Source organism: Hypanus sabinus, chromosome 4 (assembly GCF_030144855.1).
Source record: "Hypanus sabinus isolate sHypSab1 chromosome 4, sHypSab1.hap1, whole genome shotgun sequence".
In the NCBI taxonomy this organism is placed as follows: domain Eukaryota; kingdom Metazoa; phylum Chordata; class Chondrichthyes; order Myliobatiformes; family Dasyatidae; genus Hypanus; species Hypanus sabinus.
In genome coordinates, this window is record NC_082709.1 from 12,559,484 (window position 1) to 12,578,792 (window position 19,309).

The following is a 19,309-nucleotide window of genomic DNA, read 5'->3' on the forward strand; positions in this document are numbered from 1 at the left end:
CAACATTGAGATTCATCTTCCCCACAGACAGACACAAAGGAAAGGACCATGGAACAACCTGTTCAAAGAAAAACATTTACTTTCTAAGTACATATACTACCCTGAGTTGCATTTTAACTTTAAAAATGTGGAAGTTATTAAATCAGTAAAATGAACTCCATTGTTTTCCTTTATCTCCAGGGGGTGATTGTTGCTACTCCATTGGTTTTCATTATTCCAACGGCATGCTATATAAAACTATCGGAAAAGCCGTGGAAACACTGGGATAACTTAAAGTCCTGGATGATTCTCATCACTGGTGCATTTGTGATGATCTTCGGGTTTGTGATGGCAATCATGTCTCCCCAAGCATGTAGCCATGGGGAAGAGATGTTTTACTGCAAGCTTTCAAGTACATCTGCGCACAATATTACTGTTAATGTGACAGTTAACAATTCTCCTTGGTTCAAAAGAACATGAAAGTGTGCGTGATTCAATTCAAAGGTTCAATTTAATATCAGAAAATGTATACAGTATATAACCTGAAATTCTTACCCTTCACAGACATCCATAAAACAGAAAAAATGTAAAAAAATGAGTGACAGAACTGTCAGAAGCCCCCCTTGCCCATGCACAAGCAGCAACAAAAGCGTCAGCCCCCCACCCACCATGCTGCAGTAGCAAAGCCCCGAGAAACATCATGATCTAGGGTCCATCAAGAAACTGCAGTCCATAAACCAACACTTCTGTATCTGAGATGCTCTCTCCCACAAGCAAGGGAGAGAGAGGCTGCTCCTGCAGCAAATGACCAGGAGACCAGCAGCTTGCCTCCCTTTCCCGCTGCCACTCTCCTTCCCTCTCCCTCCCTCTTCCTTTCCTTCTCCCTCTCCCGCCAAAAGACCCCAAACCAGGCAACTGTCCTTCAGAAAACTCTTCCCCACAGCTCTCTAGAACCTTCTCTCGCATCCCACAATCCTGATTGGCTAACATACATTCCTAAGCTGGACAACATGGCTCTTTTATCTTTAGCTGAAGCCTAAGCACTTTTTCCAGCATGGCACAGAAAACTGATAAAATGAAGTCCTTCAGAGCACAGCAGTAGAAATCTAAACCAGGGCATTACATAATGTTATTTGTACTTTTCAAATGTATATGTAACATCTTGTCTTGTACCCATGACAAATTTTAAAGTAACTATTTTATTGTAAAAAGCTTTAAATTATTGTAATACGATACACTAAAATGTTGGTTTTGGCTTTTACTCGTGAAACTTGTAGAATTTTCATTAATCTGCAATACTTGAACAAATAATGCTCCTTACAAGTAATGTACTCCTTTTCTGAGTAATTGAACTTATCAGCTTACATGCTAAGTAATTGAGCAATTCACAATAAAATTGTTCCACATTTGATACCTGGTCTCTAGTAAGCTACATGATCTGAATTAGGTGTCAGGGCATCCGCTGTACAGTGTGCTAATGCAAAGGGGAACACAATGAACATTGCTGCTTAGTATAAGGAATAAAATACGAGGGGTGATTGATAAGTTTGTGGCCTAAGGCAGAAGGAGTGGATTTTAGAAAACATTTATTTTTCAACATTTTCCTACATTTACACACTTAGTCCAGCGGTCGTGGAGCATATGGATCTTGTTCCTTCAGAAAGTGTCCACAGCAGGAGTTATTGATAAATTAGTGGCCTAAAGTAGAAGGAGATGAGTTATACAGCTCTCGTTACATGCACATGCAGTTCAACTCTGTAAGTAATTAGGTAGAAAGTTTGAAATTAATAACTCATCAGGGGTGATTGATAAGCTTGTGGCCTTTGGTAGAAGGAGATGAGTTATTAACTGCAAACTTTCTGCGTAATCACTCAAAGAGTTGAACTGCATGTGCATGTAATGAGAGCTGTATAACTCATTTCCTACCAGGCCATGAACTTATCAATCACCCCTCGTACTTTCACAATGAAACAGTTACAATGTTACTAAGAATTTGCGACGGTAGTGCAGCGCGGTGCGTTCTAGAATTTGAAGTTCAATTCTGATGCCATTTTGTAAGAAATCCCCGTGGAATGCATGGGTTTTCCCTGTTGTTCTGGTTTCCTCCCACAGTCCAAAGACACACCAGGAGATAAATTGTCCTGTGATTAGGTTAAGCTTATTGGAATTGGTCAGGGGTAGCTGGGGTGGAGTGGCTCGAAGAATTGGAAAGACCTACTTGGTGTGTATCACTAAAATAATATTAAAAACAAAAAAATTAATAAAATGTCCACTTTGACCTAGTTTACGAGATCTAGACTTTGAATACTGTATCTTCATCTAAGTTCAGTGGATTTTTGCAAAACGGTACTTTACCCGCTGAAAACACTGATGATCTGAGAGGCTCTCGATAAAGACAACTCTCTGTTTTAGATGTTAATGATATTGATCATCTGAACTATGCAGCAAATGATCAATATGACCAGATCTACCTGCACACAGATTTTTATAACTCACATGCTTTTGACACTTATTTATTTCATTTCATGGCCTGAAAGTGGATCGAATTAAGTAAACTTGTTGATTGACATAATCAGATTCTAAAATTTAAAAAGAACTCTTTTGTTAATCAGGGTGCCTCTGTAGTGTAGAGGTTAGCACAATGATATTACAGCCCAGGAATTCTGGAGTTCAGAGGTCAATTCCAGCACCATTTTGTATGGAGTCTCTTTACATCCTCCACGAGGAATGCAGAGGTTTCCCCGGGTGCTCTGTTTTCCCCTTCACAGTCTAAACACCTACCGGGTAAGTTACTTGGTCATTTTAAATTGTCCCGCGATTAGGTTAGGGGTTGCTGGGATGGCATGGTAAAGTCCTACATCATCAGGTATCTGATTGCTCCACTGTGAGTGTGGAAAATAGGAAGTTTTGGTATTTGAGAGCATTCAGAAAGGGTACTGGGCCTCATTCAAATGGACTGGCGGTGGAAATATTGGAAACAGAGAAAACCTACAGCACAATACAGGCCCTTTGACCCACAAAGTTGTGCCGAACATGTCCCCACCTTAGAAATTACTAAGCTTACCCTTAGCCCTTTATTTTTCTAAGCTCCATGTAGCTATCCAAAAGTCTCTTAAAAGACCCTATCATATCCATCTCCACCACCGTTGCCGGCAGCCCATTCCACGCACTCACCACTCTCCGAGTAAAAAACTTACCCCTGACAACTCCTCTGTACCTACTCCCCAGCACCTAAAACCTGGGTCCTCTTGTGGCAACCATTTCAGCCCTGGGAAAATACCTCTGACTATCCATACGATCAATGCCTCTCATCATCTTACATACCTCTATCAGGTCACCTCTCATCCCCTGTTGCTCCAAGGAGAAAAGGCCGAGTTCACTCAACCTATTCTAAAAGGCATGCTCCCCAATCCAGGCAACAACCTTGTAAATCTCCTCTGCACCCTTTCTATGGCATCCACATCCTTCCTGTAGTGAGGCGACCAGAACTGAGCACAGTACTCCAAGTGGGATCTGACCAGGGTCCTATACAGCTACAACATTACCTCTTTACTCCTAAATTCAATTCTATGATTAACGAAGGCCAATAGACCGTATGCCTTCTTAACCACAGAGTCAACCTGCGCAGCTGATTTGAGCGTCCTATGGAATCGGACCCCAAGAACCCTCTGATCCTCCACATTGCCAAGAGTCTTACCATTAATACTATATTCTGTCATCATATTTGACCTACCAAAATGAACCACTTCACACTTATCTAGGTTGAACTCCATCTGCCACTTCTCAACCCAGTTTTTCATCCTATCAATATCCAACTGTCAACTCTGATAGCCCTCCACACTATCCTCAACGCACCCAACCTTTGAGTCATCAGCACACTTACTAACCCATCCCTCCACTTCCTCATCCAGGTCATTTATAAAAATCAGAAAGAGTAAGGGTCCCAGAGCAGATCGCTGAGGCACACCACTGGTCACCAACCTCCATGCAGAATATGACCTGTCTACAACCACTCTTTGCCTTCTGTGGGCAAGCCAGTTCTGTATCCACAAAGCAATGTCCCCTTGGATCCCATGCCTCCTTACTTTCTCAATAAGCCTTGCATGCCTCATCAAATGCCTTGCTGAAATCTATAAACACTACATCTACAGCTCTTCCTTCATCAATGTGTTTAGTCACATCCTCAAAAAATTCAATCAGGCTTGTAAGGCACAACCTGCCCTTGACAAAGCCATGCTGACTGTTCCCAATCATGTTATACCTCACCAAATGTTCATAAATCCTGCCTCTCAGGATCTTCTCCATCAACTTACCAACCACTGATGTAAGACCCACTGGTCTATAATTTCCTGGGCTATCTTTATTCCCTTTCTTGAATAAATGAACAACATATGCAACCCTCCAATCCTCCAGTCCCCATTGATGATGCAAAGATCATCACCAGAGGCTCAGCAATCTCCTTCTTCGCCTCCTACAGTAGCCTGGGGTACATCTCATCTGGTCCCAGCGACTTATCCAACTTGATGCTTTCCAAAAGCTCCAGCACATCCTCTTTCTTAATATCTACATGCTCAAGCTTTTCAGTCTGCTGCATCATCACTACAATCACTTTTCCATAGTGAATACTGAAGCCAAGTATTCATTAAGTATCTGCTATTTCCTCCAGTTCCATACACACTTTCCCACTGTCACACTTGATAGGTCCTATTCTTTCACATCTTATCCTCTGCACTTACTTTTAGAACGCCTTGGGGGTTTCCTTAATCCTGCCTGCTAAGGCCTTCTTATGATCCCTTCTGGCTCTCCTGGTTTCCTTTTTAAGCTCCTTCCTGTTAGTCTTATAATCTTCCAGATCTCTAACATTACCTAACTTGCTAGACCTTTTGTAAGCTTTTCTTTTCTTCTTGACTAGATTTATTACAGCCTTTGTACACCACGGTTCCTGTATCCTACCATAACTTCCCTGTCTCACTGGAACATACCTATACAGAACTCCACACGAATAACACCTGAACATTTGCCACATTTCTTCTGTACTTTTCCCTGAGAACATCTGTTTCCAATTTAAGCCTCCAATTTCCTGCCTGATAGCCTCATAATTCCCCTTAATCCAATTAAAGGCTTTTCTAACTTGTCTGTTCCTATGTTTCTCCAAAGCTATCACTATCTCCAAAATGCTCTCCCACTGAGAGGCCTGATACCTGACCAGGTTCATTTCCCAATACCAGATCAAGTACAGTCTCTCCTCTTGCAGGCTTATCTACATATTGTGTCAAGATACCTTCCTGAACACACCTAACAAACTCCACCCCATCCAAACCCCTTACTCTAGGAAAATGCCAATCGATATTTGGGAAATTAAAATCTCCCATGACGGCAACTCTCTTGTTATTACACCTTTTCATGATCTGTTACCCTAGCTGTTCCTCGATATCCCTGTTACTATTGGGCGACCTATAAAAAACACCCAGTAAAGTTATTGACCTCTTCCATTTCCTAACCTCCACACAAAGAGACTCCGTAGACAATCCCTCCATGACGTTCACCTTTTCTGCAGCCGTGACACTATCTCTGATCAACAGTGCCACGCCCCCACCTCTTTTGTCTCCCTCCCTGCCCTTTTTGAAACATTTGAAACCCAGCACTTGAAGTAACCAGTCCTGTCCCTGAGCCATCCAAGTCTCTGTAATCACCACCACATCATAGTTCCAAGTACTGATCCACACTCTAAGCTCATCCACTTTGTTCACAATACTCCTTGCGTTAAAGTAGACACATCTCAAGCCTTCGGTCTGAGCGCGTCCCTTCTCTATCAGCTGCCTATCTTCCCTCATACATTGTCTCCAAGCTTTCTCTATTTGTGAGCCAACCGCCTCTTCAGTTCAGTTCCCACCTCCCAACAATTCTAGTTTAAACTCTCCCCAATAGCCGTAGCAAACCTCCCCCGCCACGATATTGGCCTCTCTGAGATTCAAGTGCAACCCGTCCTTTTTGTACAGGTCCCACCTGCCCCAAAAGAGGTCCCAATGATCCAGAAATCTGAATTCCTGCCCCCTGCTCCAATCCCTCAGCCATGCATTTAACACTCGCCTCACTCTATTCCTATGCTCACTGTTGCATGGCACCGGCAGTAATCCCGAGATTACTACCTTTGCGATCCTGTTTCTCAACTTCCTTCCTAACTCCCTGTAGTCTTTTTTCAGGACCTCTTCCCTTTTCCTACTAATGTCATTGGTACCAAAATGTACCACGACCTCTGGCTGTTCACCCTCCCACTACAGGATATCTTGGACGCGATCCAAAACATCCCAGACCCTGGCACCTGGGAGGCAAACTACCATCCGAGTTTCTTTTCTGCGTCCACAGAATCGCCTATCTGACCCCCTAACTATAGAGTCCCCTATCGCTGCTGTTTTCCTTTTCCTTTCCCTACCCAACCTAGCCACAGGGCCAGATTCTGTGCCAGAGGCACGGCTACTGCCACTTCCCACAGGTAGGCTGTCCCCCCCAACAGTACTCAAAGAGGAGTACTTATTGTCAAGGGGTACAGCCACAGGGGTACTCTCTAGTACCTGACACAGGGGTACTCTGTTCCCCTTCCCCCTCCTGAGTATGACTGACTTGTCTGTCTCCCATGGCCCCAGTGTGACCACCTGCCTATAACTCCTTTCTATCACCTCCTCGCCCTCCCTGACCAGACGAAGGTCATTGAGCTGCATCTCCAGTTCCCTAACGCAGTCCCTTAGGAGCAGCTCGACACACCGGGTGCAAATATGGCCATCCGGGAGGCTGGAAGACTCCAGGACCACACCCCCCCCCCCCCCACACACACACACACACACCGGTCTCACACACATACTTCCTTTCCGTAATTAACACAGGTAAGACTATCTTGCCTCATTACCGCCTAAACCCATTGAGCCAAAGTCCTACCACTCCCTCACCAGCTTGATCCCAAGCTGGGCAAGCATTGATGGCAAGGGCTCTGATCCTTCATACATTCCCAGCAGTGGCACCGCCTGACCTAACAACATTCTGTTACGTCTGGGTAGCCTCCAACCTGATGGCCTGATGGCGCCACTCTCAGGGTGGAGGAGCTACACCTCATATTCCATCCGGGTACAAATACAAATACTAATGCTTTATTGTCACTAAACAATTGATACTTGAGTGTACAATCATAACAGTGATACTTGCTTCTGCTCTTCGCACTGCTACGAAACCCGTAACTGGGTGACTTACCAGCAAAGATGGAGACGTCCGCTGAAGTCTGATGATACTATTTTTAACAGTATTTATTAGTAAAAATCCACAAAAATAATATCAATGCAAATATACAGATAATATTCATCGTCAATACTAAACCTAAAAGTGCGGGTATAATAATAATAAGAAATAAGCTCTATCGTTGTCTAGTGGATAATGTATTGTCCGATGGAATTATAAAGTTCACTGTAGTTCCACAAGCTGCCGTCTTTAGGTTGTCGCTGTGTTGCAATTGTTGGAGAGAGAGAGAAAAACTTGCCGGCTTTCCTTTATGATTTCAATCCGTCAGGTGACTCGTTGTCGTGGCCGTTCAAGTGTGACCTCTCCTTTAGCTAAACCGTTCTTCCGTGATGAGCTCGCCACCCAGGCAAGGGAGGACGCACATGAGCCCCCACCAGCTTTCCCTATAAAACGCTGTCACTGGATTTCTAGTGTTTCTCCTGGTGCGTCTAAAGGGGTATTCCCCAGACCCCGCTTTTATCCTTACTCACGGGGTCTCAGATGTCAATCAGGTTGGGATGATGCAATCCCTCAACCAGACCACTCTGGTTGTCCCCTGAGGGGTTTCAATGAATGGTACAGTACTCAATACACAGTTCCGTCTCCAAGAGACAATGGCAGTAATCAGTGGTTCAGTTCCGCTTATGTCAGGACACATTCCACCTGGTTGTTATTCTGTGTGTCTCTCTCTCATTTCCTGGGTCCCAGTCCCGAAATAATAGCGATCTTGCGATTCTCAGAAAGGAGGGGGCGACTTTGTACCCTTCGGCCCCTCAGAGTTGCTCCACCTTCGTAACAGCACTCCCTGAAGTACAAATCAAAGTAAATATAATAAAAATTTAAATTATAAATCATAATTAGAAAATAGAAAAGGGAAAGTAAGGTAGTGCAAGTCAGGTCCGGATATTTGGAAGATACGGCCCAGATCCAGGTCAGGATCCGTTCAGCAGTCTTACCACAGTTGGAAAGAAGCTGTTCCCAAATCTGGCCGTATGAATCTTCATGATCCTGAACCTTCTCCCGGAGGAAGTAGGACAAAAAGTGTGTTGGCTGAGTGGGTCATGTCCTTGATTATCCTGGCAGCACTGCTTTGACAGCGTGTGGTGTAAAGTGAGTCCAAGAATGGAAGATTGGCTTGTGTGATGTGCTGGGCTGTGTTCATGATCTTCTGCAGCTTCTTCCGGTCTTGGACAGGACAACTTCTATACCAGGTTGTGATGCACCCTGGAAGAATGCTTTCTACGGAGCACCTATAAAAATTAGTGAGGGTTTTAGGGGACAGGCCAAATTTCTTCAGCTTTCTCAGGAAGTAAAGGTGCTGGTGGGCCTTCTTGGCAGTGGACTCTGCTTGGTTAGACCAAGTCAGGTCATTTGTGATATTCACCCCGAGGAACTTAAAGCTTTTGACCAGTTCCACCTGCACACCACCGATGTAGATGGGGTCGTGCGGTCCACTATTCTTTCTGAAGTCAACAACCAATTCCTTTGTCTTGCTGATGTTGAGGGATAGGTTATTGTCTTCGCACCATGCCACCAGGTTCTTAATTTCCTCTCTGTACTCAGACTCATCATTACCCAAGATGCGGCCTACAATTGTGGTGTCATCAGCAAACTTATATATTGAGTTTGATGGAAACTTGGCTACACAGTCATGGGTGTACAGTGAGTACAGCAGGGGGCTGAGTACACAGCTTTGTGGGGCACTAGTGCTCAGAGTGATTGTAGAGGAGAGCTTGTCCCCTATTTTTACAGCCTGGGTCCTGTCCGTGAGGAAGTTGAAGATCGAACTGCAGATCTGAGTGCTAAGACCCAGGTTCCGGAGCTTAGGAATCAGGTTATTTGGAATGATGGTATTAAAGGCAGAGCTGTAGTCAGTGAAAAGGAGCCTTACATACGCATCTTTATTCTTCAGGTGTTCTAAGGAGGAATGTAGTGCCAGAGAGATGGCATCTGCCGTTGACCTGTTGCTCCGGTAGGCGAATTGTAAAGCGTCAAATTTGACCGGTAGGTTATGGTTGATGTGTGCAATAACCAATCGCTCAAAGCACTTCATAGCAATTGATGTCAGAGCCACAGGTTGGTAGTCATTCAGGCATGCCACCTTGCTTTTCTTCAGCACTGGGATTATCGTTGCCTTCTTAAAACATGAGGGGATCTTAAACTGAAGCAGGGAGCATTTGAAGATGTCAGCAAACACTCCAGCTAGCTCGCTTGCACAGGCCAGCAAGAACCCGTCCCGGGACGCCATCTGGGCCCGTCGCCTTCCTTGGATTTATCTTCAGGAAGGCTCTTCTAACGTCTTCCTCGGTGACGATGAATCTTGATGCCACCAGGTCCGGTTCATCCAGAGGGGGCGGGACGCTCCCCTTCTGTTTGAATCTTGCGTAGAATACGTTAAGTTCGTTAGGAAGAGAAGCGCTACAACCAAATGGCAAGACCATCAATTTCTCCTTCCAGTATAATAATTTCCCTTCCCCTTCCATCTTCTATTCCCCACCCTGGCCTCTACATTTTCTCACCCGCCTATCACCACCCCTTGGTCCCTTTCTCCTTCCCTTTCTCCGATGCACTCTCCTCTCCTATCAGATTCCTTCTTCTCAAGCCCTTTACCTTTCCCACCCACATGGTTTCACATATCATCTTGCAACTACCCCTCATTCCCCTCCCTTCACCTTTGTATTCTGCCATCTTTCCCCCTTCCTTTCCAGTCCTGTAGAATGGTCTCGGCCCAAAACGTTGTTTGCTTTTTAATTTCCGTCAATGCTGCCTGACCTGCTGAGTTCCTCCAGCATTTTGTGTGGATTTCCAGTATCTGCAGAATCTCTTGTGTTTAGAACTATCTGTTCCTTCCCTTCCTGACTATACAGAGAACTACCGCAGAATAACTGGCACCTGGCATCCATATATCTACGGCCTTCGACTGCAAATGATCAGTGTTTCTTGTAGGAAGTGTTTTTGTATGAACATATTCTTTTAAATTTTATGTATATCTAAGGGATGGTTCAATCCAAAGTCTGTGCTTGAACCCAAGCTGTAAAAATATTACGTGTGATAATTATCTGAGTGCAGTGGCAACAGTTCTTCTATTTGAAAGGTCAGAGAGGTTGATTGCACATCTGCAGAGCTGGCAGAATATCAGGGAACTATTAACTCATGTTTTATTATTAAGCAAAGTTTGTACTTCTTTTTAAACACCGTTTGTAACTTTCAAGTTATTATGATGTATCTAAACTATTTTTTGCTCTTTGGAATAAATATCATTAAAATAGATCACACCTGTAAAAGCCCAGTATCTGCTCACCTGTGAGCATTTTGTGGTTCATGTCCTAGAAGACATGGTGGTGTGTTTTCAGCCCAATTGACCGATCTGGCACTTTGCTGACTCAGAGGATGTTCCGTCAGGCACACAGACTGGAGATGGAGATGAGAGCCCACGATCAACTCCATTTTTCACCAGCCTTGCTGAGTGAAGTACTGAGAAAGATGGAAATCATTCAGTGCCTTCTCCCGGCCTCTTTCTGTCTGCTGCCAGAGGAAGGTGTCTCGGTGTGGCTGCCTCTCCCTCACAGATGCTGCTCCCACAGGAGGGTCCCTGCATTCTTTCTCTCTCGACGCTGTCCGAGCGTGGTGCTGAAGCTCTGGAACTTGGGCAAGGTTGAATCATCATGGATTGTCGATTGGACATTGTAGTTCATGTTATGATGTGTTTCTGGTTTCGGGTTGCTTCTTTTCCTGTTGATTTTTTTGGATGGTTTTGAGTCAGGGTGGCCTGCAGATAATGAACACAGAGCTGAACTGAAATATACCTGGACTCCATTGATTTTGGGCTTTGTGTTCTGTGTTTTCTCGCTTTTAGTTTTTGCTACTGTTTGCGCCATTTGTTATGTTTTTTTTGCACATGGGGGTTGATGTTTTTCTTTGAATTGACTCCATGGCTTTCCTTGTTTCCTGGCTGTCTGTGGGGAACACAAGTTACTGGGTTGAAGAGTGAGAGAGAGAGTGTGTGTGTGTGTGTGTGTGTGTGTGTGTGTGTGTGTGTGTGAGAGTGTGTGTGTGTGTGTGTGTGTGAGTGTGTGTGTGTGTGAGTGTGTGTGTGTGTGTGTGAGTGTGAGTGTGTGTGTGTGTGTGTGTGTGAGTGAGAGTGTGTGTGTGAGTGTGAGTGTGTGTGTGTGTGTGTGTGTGTGAGTGTGAGTGTGTGTGTGTGTGTGAGAGTGTGTGTGTGTGAGTGTGTGTGTGTGTGTGTGTGTGTGTGTGTGTGTGTGTGTGTGTGTGTGTGTGTGTGTGTGTGTGTGTGAGTGTGTGTGTGTGTGTGTACCCTTAACTCCTGGTGGAGTCATCAGGGCGCCATCATGACAAGGTTTTTGCACCGATCTTTTTGGTGATTGCTCATTGTGCGGCGTGTCTTGGGGCATCTGAAACCTGAGGGAGCCCATCCCTCTCCAGGTGTTTTTTTTTGAGGTTGAGTTGCTAGCTCGACACTCAACCCAGGTACAGATGGAGAGCGTGCAAGGGAGCTGGCCGGATTCGAACTCGGGACCTCTTGCCCCGAAGTCCAGCGCTGATGCCACTAAATGTCCAGCCGGATATTTATTATACTTCGATAATAAATGTACTTGGAATCTTTGAACAGATGAGCTCTGTATTTCTCTAACATGAGGAAGTCTGCAGTTGCTGGAGATCCAAATCAACACGCACAAAATGCTGGAGGAACTCAAGAGGTCAGGCAGCATCTATGGAAAGAATAAACAGCCAACTTTTTGGGCTGAGACCCAGTCTTTCTTCAGGACTGAAAAAGAAGGGGGAAGACGCCAGAATAAAAGGGTGGGGTAGAGGAAGGAGGATAGGTAAAGCCTGGTGGGTGGAAAAGATACAGGACTGGAGAGGAAGGAATCTGATATGGGAGGAGAGTGGATCATAGGAGGAAGAAAAGGAGGAGGGGACCTAGGTGGAAGTGAAAGGCAGGTGAAAAGAGGGAAGAGGCCAGAGTGGAGAATTGATGAAGACGGGAAGCAGGAGGATTTTTTTTCCCAGAAGGAGAAATTAATATTTATGCCATTAGGTTGGAGGGTACCCAAACTTAGGGTGGCCTCATCGTGGCATAATAGGAGGGCTTGGACCAACATGTTGGAACAGGAATGGGACTTGGAGTTAAAAAGTTGGGCTGCCTGAAAGTTCTGCTTTGGGCAGATTTTCCCAGTATTTCTGTATTTCACTTCTAGTTCACACTGTTTAGATAACTGTTTAGAGGCGATAATTTCATTCATCTTCACTCGCTCCATCAATGAAGTATTCCCACACTTATGGGCTCCCATTCAAGGACTCTTCATCTCATGTTCTAGATCATTATTGCTTATGTATTTTTTTTATTATTATTACTTCTCTCTTTCCCATTGCACATTGGTTGTCTGTCCTGTTGGTTGCTGTCCACTTGGCACATTCCAGGCTGCGGGTGATGCACTGAAATTCGGTACAGCCCTGCCACCCTGAGACATTAAGGAGCTGGGTCCTGAGTAAAAGCCTTTCATCACTTCAACTTAGTATCACTCATGGACAACATGAGTAGCAATGGTACCTTGTACATAGAATGAACTCACACCAACAATGGAGAGATGATAATGCAATGAATATATAGACTGAGTAACTCTGCTTTTTTATTTCTTGTCTATGTATTTTATGAATAAAGCTTGAAATTTTAAAAAATGTAAATGAAGCAAATAGAATCTTGGTTCACAAAAATAAAGTTTTATATATATAAAGAGCAAACACGAGGAAATCTGCAGATGCTGGAAATTCAAACAACAACACGCACAAGATGCTGGTGGAACGAAGGGTCTCGGCCCGAAACGTCGACAGCGCTTCTCCCTTTAGATGCTGCCTGGCCTGCTGTGTTCCACCAGCATTTTGTGTGTGTTGTTATATATATAAAACCATGTTTACAATGTTGTGAATGTCTATATAGTAGTCATATTGTATAGTATACTGTGTATATTGTGGTGAACTACATATACCTGTCTGGACACGCCCCCATCCCCCCCCCCCCGCTGACTGCTCCTGTGGCTCCTCCCACGGACCCCGGTATAAAGGCGATTGGGGACACCGCCCCGGCCTCAGTCTCCAGGATGTTGTGTGGTGGACACTTGCTGCTTGTTCTTTCTTCCAGCCAATAAAAGCCTATATCTCACCTTACGTCTCCGAGAGTTACTGATGGTGCATCATATATAATTGAGATGAAAAAGATATACTGTGTAATATATGGCCCAACATATTCCACATAAATCCTCTGCCAGGGAAATGCAATCCATTCACAGAGATGGAGAGGTATTATTCTTGGCATTTTCTGGCATCCTGAACAGGCCACCAGACAGAGCTTTGAGTCAATGCTTTCATTTTAACCTTGCCTACGTGACCAGCATGTAGCTCCTCCAACACTACAGCTCTTACCTTGAATGACACATAAGACAACCTCTGCGGAGGGCAAGTTCGTCTCGGCACTGTCAAAATAGGGTAACTGGGGTTTCTGCTGCACGTTCTAGCTATGTTGGGTGGCCATGTAGACTTGAGACAGTGTAGGGTCTTTCTCAGTTTTCCTTTGGATCACTTCTGCTGTTACAGGGAGACTTTCGATTTGCATTTGCAAAAGTACATTAAGTTATGTAACTTCTAATGTAAATTTTTCAGGTATTTCCTTTTCCAATGGTAAACGGGACAATCTATCAGCATTTTCATAGTTAGTTGTCCTCTTGAATTTGACCTTGTAATTGTATCCTCCAAGCAACAGAGTCCACTTCTGCATTCCTGCCGACGCTGCTAGTGAAATACTCTTTTGTGGACTTAAGATGGACATTAGTGGTTGATGATCAGTAATGATAGTAATGGTAAACTCTCTACCATACAAACCAGACTCCAGGGGAAGGGAGAGGGGAGAAGCAGGTTATTGTAATGACCAATAAAATCAATTGTCTGGAATCGAATGACCTTGCCGGGTGTCTCAGGGCTGGGTGTGTCTGCACCTGCACCGTTCCTCTGCCCCGGCACTCCTTCTGCCACCTGTTCCACACCTCTCCTGTGACACTCCACCTTCAGCATTTCCAATATCCTTTGCTCCTGCTGGACTTACAAACTCGCCCTTTGCTACATGTTAGCTAAATATATGTGCCTAAGACTTTTGCACAGAACAATACACATCCTAACAAAAATGGGGTAGTTCCATTGGTAAAAAATTAAACTGAATTCTTAACAGGAGGTGACCTAGGATCAGAAGGTGTAGAATCCTTCTGGGCAGAGTTTCAAAACTTCACGGTTAAAAGGACCTTCTTGAGAGTTACAGTGGCTGTAAAAAGTATTCACCCCCCTTGGAAGTTTCCATGTTTCATTGTTTACAAAGTTGAATCACAATGGATTTAGTTCGGCTTTTTGACACTGATCAATAGAAAAGACTCCTCTGTGTCAAAGTGAAAAGAGATTTTTACAAACTGGTCTAAACATTACAATTATTAAACCCAAAACATGTGAGATTTTTCAACAGTCGCTTTCTCTTTGCCACTCTCCCATAAAGCTACGACTGGTGAAGCACCCAGACAATAGTTGTATGCACAGTCTCTCCTATCTCAGCTACTGAACTCCTTGTAACTCCTCCAGAGTTGTCATAAGTCTCTCGGCATCCTTCCGTACTAGTTCTCTTCTTGTGCAGTCACTCAGTTTTGAGGAAGGCCTGCTCTAGGCAGATTTACAGCCGTGCCATATTTCCATTTCTTGATGGTTGACTTCGCTCCTCTCCAAGGGATATTCGGTGACTTGGAAATTTTCCTGTATCCATCTCCTGACTTGTGCTTTTCAACAACCCTTTTGTGTGGTTGCTCAGAGTGTTCTTTTGTCTTCATGCTGTAGTTTTTGCCGGGATACTGACTCATCAACAGTTGGACCGGGGGGTGGGAAGTGGTGGGTAGTGAGTACGTTTTATAGGCAGCGCGTATATGAATAGCAGTCAGGACGTAGGGCACAGAATATAACAGGAGATAGAAAAAGCGCTTAAGAAAGGCAATATTATGGTGGTCATGGTGGACTTTCATATGCAGGTAAACTGGGAAAATCAGGTTGGTGCTGGATCCCAAGAGAAAGAATTTGTTGGAGCCAACGAGATGGCTTTTTAAAGCAGCTTGTGGTTGAGCCCACTAGGGAATTGGCAATTCTGGACATGGTGTTTTGCAATGAACCAGATTTGATTAAAGAAATTGAAGGAAATGAACCTTTCCCCAGCAGTTTGAGAGTGAAAAGCCTAAATTATTATGGTTATAGTAAAGGTAGCTACAGAGGCATGAGACAGGTTGCAAGATGAATAGCAGAGGACTCTAGAAGGAATGACAATAGAGCAGCAATGGTTGGAGGTTCTGGGAGTAAACCAAATTCATCCCAAAGTATTTTGCAGTCTAAAGGGAGGATGAGGATGAAGCAACTATGGCTGAGAAAGGAAGTCAAAGTCAACATAAGAGCAAATGGAGGGAGTACAATTTAGCAAAGTTCATCAGAAGCTGAAGGGAGATTTGTGAAGCATCTAAAAACCAACAGAAGCTGGAAGGTCTGGAGGTGGATAAGTCACCTGGATGAGATAAACTACACGTCAAACTTCTGGAAGAGATAGTTGAAGAGATTGTGGAGGCATTAGTAGTGATCTATCAAGAACCACATGAGTCAGGAATGGTTCCAGATGACTGGAAATCACAAATGTTATCCTTTACGAAGATAGGAACTTATCAGCCGTTTGTCTGCATTTTTTAGGATGATGTTTTGAAGTACGTGGTAAAATTGGTCAAAGCCAGCATGGTTTCCATAAGGGGACATTTTGCCTGACAATCTCTTGGAATCCTTTGAGGAAGTCACAGGTTGGATCGACAAAGGAGAATTGGTGCATTTTGTGTACTTGGGTTTTCAGAAGGGCTTTAACAAGGTGTTGTACGTGAGACTGCTTAACAAGGTAGGAGCCATGGTATTACAGAAAGAGTACTAGCATGGGTTGAAGATTGGCTGACTGGCAGAAGACAAAGATTAGGAATAGAAGGGCCCTGTTCTGGTTGGCTGCCATGGACTAGTGGCGTATCTTAGTGTTGGGTCTGCTACTTTTCACTTTACATGTTAATGCTATAGGGAACAGAACTGATGATTTTCTGGTCATGTTTGATAGGTAGGAGGGCAAATAGTGTTGAGGAAATACGAAGTCTTCAGAAGGACTTGCCAGGTTGCAAGAATGGACAAAGAAGTGGCAGTTGGAATATAGCGTAGGGAAGTATTGTTCATTTACTTTGGTAGAAGGAATAAAGAGCAGACTACTATAAAAAGTGAGATAATTCAGAAATTGGAGGTGCAAAGGGTCATGAGAGTTCTAGCACGAGACTCCCTAAAGGTTACCTTGCAGGTTGAGTCAGTGGTAAGGACAGCAAATGGAATGTTAGCATTTATTTCAAGAGGTCTAGAATATATAAGTAAGGATGTGATGCTGAGGCTCAATTTGGTGCTGGTCAGACTTCATTCAGAATATTGTGAGCAGTTTTAGAGCCCATGTCCATGAAAAAAGATGTGCTGGTACAGGAGAGGATCCAAATGATGTTAACAGGTATGGTCATGGCATGAAGAGGTTAACATATGAGAAGCATTTGATTGCTCCAGGACTGTACTTGCTGGAGTTTAGAAGCATGGGGTGCAGGGGGAATCTCATTTGAAACCTATCAAATACTGATTGCAAACAAGAGAGAATCTGCAGATGCTGGAAATCCAAGCAACACACACAGAATGCTGGAGGAACTCAGCAGGCTAGGCAGCATCTAGAAAAAGAGTACAGTCAACTTTTTGGGCCAAAACCCTTCAGCAGGACTGAAATATGGAAAAGCCTGAATCGAATGGAGAGGAGGTTTCCAATAGTGGAATAGTCTACAACCAGAGGGCCCAGCCTCAGAATAAAATAACGTCATTTTAGAACTGAGATGAAGAGTAATTTTGCTGAGTCAGAGGATGATGAATCTGAAAAATCCATTGCAATAGACAGCTGTGGAAGCCAAATCATTGAAAATATTTAAAGTGGAGGTTGATACGTTTTTGATTAGTAAGGGTGTAAAAAGTCACAAGGAGAAGGCAGGAGAATAGGGTTGAGAGGGTTAAATAAAGCGGTCACGATTGAATGGTGGAGCAAATTCCAAAGGCTGAATGGCCTAATTCTGTTCCTGGATTTTATGGATACCAAACTAGTTAATATAGAGTCCAGCATGATCTAAACTGAATAGGGAAACATGTTTGAACAGATGAAGGGTTCACTCGTGTTCTTTCATCACTAACTGTTAGTTTTAGAAGAAACCATGATTCAAAGATTGAAGGTCAAAGTATATTTATTATCAAAGTATGTATGCAGTATTCAGCCCTAAGATTCATCTTCTAACAGATAGGTTGAAACAAAGAAAACCATGGAACCCATTTGTAACGTTCTCCTTAGGGTGTAACGAAACGCCGAATTTAACGTCCGGATAAACCACAGCTAATAAGAACCAGATCGCAGTAAGATTAACCATTTACTGTTCACTCTTCACATTAACATATGGTGAAAACTGTTGATAAAACAATACAAGATTGATACAGTATTTGTTCCTTCCTTAATATCACATTTCAAGTGTAAATACTTGCAAAGGTGACTATAACTACATTACACTAAGGTGCAGTATACAGGGAGAGTTTACCTGCTCCATTGACTACTTTAAATACACTTCCATGCAAACTATCCGCGACTCTTTAACTAACGAAAGCATAAACATTATCTACCGTCGTTACCTCTAACAGGATCAGCATTAACATCTTAGTTCAATATATCGATTATCTATTAACTTACAGCGTTGCTCTCACTGTGATTTCTCATGCCTGCAAAACTGCTTGTGCTCAGGTGAGCCTCGTGGAAAGCCCCCACCCTCGCGCTAATTTCAAACCGGTGTTTTCCCACAAGACGCGGCGAAACCGGATGTGACGTCATCGCATGCCGATATATTTTACATGCAATGAATACACTTTAAACACTTCTAATTCTAACTAGAAAATACTATTGAATGAATTACTAGGCGAAAATATTATAAACTAAATAACTGTCGTAAAGACAGCACACTCCCCGCTTGACCTTCGTAAGGTCACAATGAGCAGAGTACAAAACTTAGTCTCTTAATCAGTCATTGGGTAGAAGTAGAATAACTTCTGTAACTGGCCCTTGGTAAATTTTCACATCGCCTTGGTCGGTAGTCTTCAATTCGATCTTCCTGACATGTCCATCCCCGCTAGGGAATGTAACAGTGATTCTGGCCATTGGCCAGCTGTTGCGGGTGGCTTGCTTGTCCCTGAGCAGGACTAAGTCTTCAACTTGAAGATTCCTTCGGGGTTCTGTCCACTTTTGTCTCTGTTGCAACAAAGGTAGATATTTTTGTCTCCAGCGAGGCCAGAACTGATTTGCCAAAGCCTGGACTTGTCTCCATTGCTTTGTGTACAAATCCTTGTCTGAAAAGTCTCCTGGTGGAGGAGGTGCTCCTGCCTTCTGTGTAAGGAGCGTTGATGGCGAAAGTATAAAGGGGTTTTCTGGGTCAGAAGACACAGGTAGGAATGATTGTGCGTTTATAATGGCTGTGACCTCTGCCATTAGGGTGCACAGTACCTCGTGGGCCAATCGGGTGCGTTGCTGCATCTCAGGTTTCCTTTTCCGGGTTTTCCGTAAGGACGTGAACCGTTTGACTACCTGCTCTTTGTTATCTGGTGAGCGCTGGCGTGGTTCTCTGATAGGCAATGGGGCAACCCCATTATTTGCTTCATCTCTGAAGACCTTGGTGTCTTTGGGTTTTAAAGAAATGGTATCTTGAGCTGATTGTGCAAGTTTGTTTCCGTGCTCGGTTTGAACGAAAACTGACTGACCTAGCGTCTCGTCGGTTACTTTACGCTTGGTAATGTCTTGTTGTGCTTCTTTAGGGTACACCTCAGTGAGGCAGATCTCGGAACAAGAACGGCTTGACTGAGTTTGACCGCAAACTTCTGTACAGTTCGAGCTGACAAT

The 19,309-nt window shown here is 43.9% G+C and overlaps 1 protein-coding gene across 2 annotated transcripts in view; it reads left to right on the plus strand.

Annotated features, from left to right (window-relative positions):
• slc38a11 (solute carrier family 38 member 11) overlaps positions 1 to 1,312 on the plus strand; it is a 76,531-nt gene extending 75,219 nt beyond the window's left edge. For both annotated transcript variants that reach the window (XM_059966048.1, XM_059966047.1), the window contains one exon: positions 181 to 1,312. In XM_059966048.1, the coding sequence (XP_059822031.1) occupies positions 181 to 459 (279 nt within the window). In that variant the 3' untranslated portion in view covers positions 460 to 1,312. The remainder of the gene's footprint in view (positions 1 to 180) is intronic.
• The last annotated feature ends 17,997 nt before the right edge of the window (positions 1,313 to 19,309 follow it).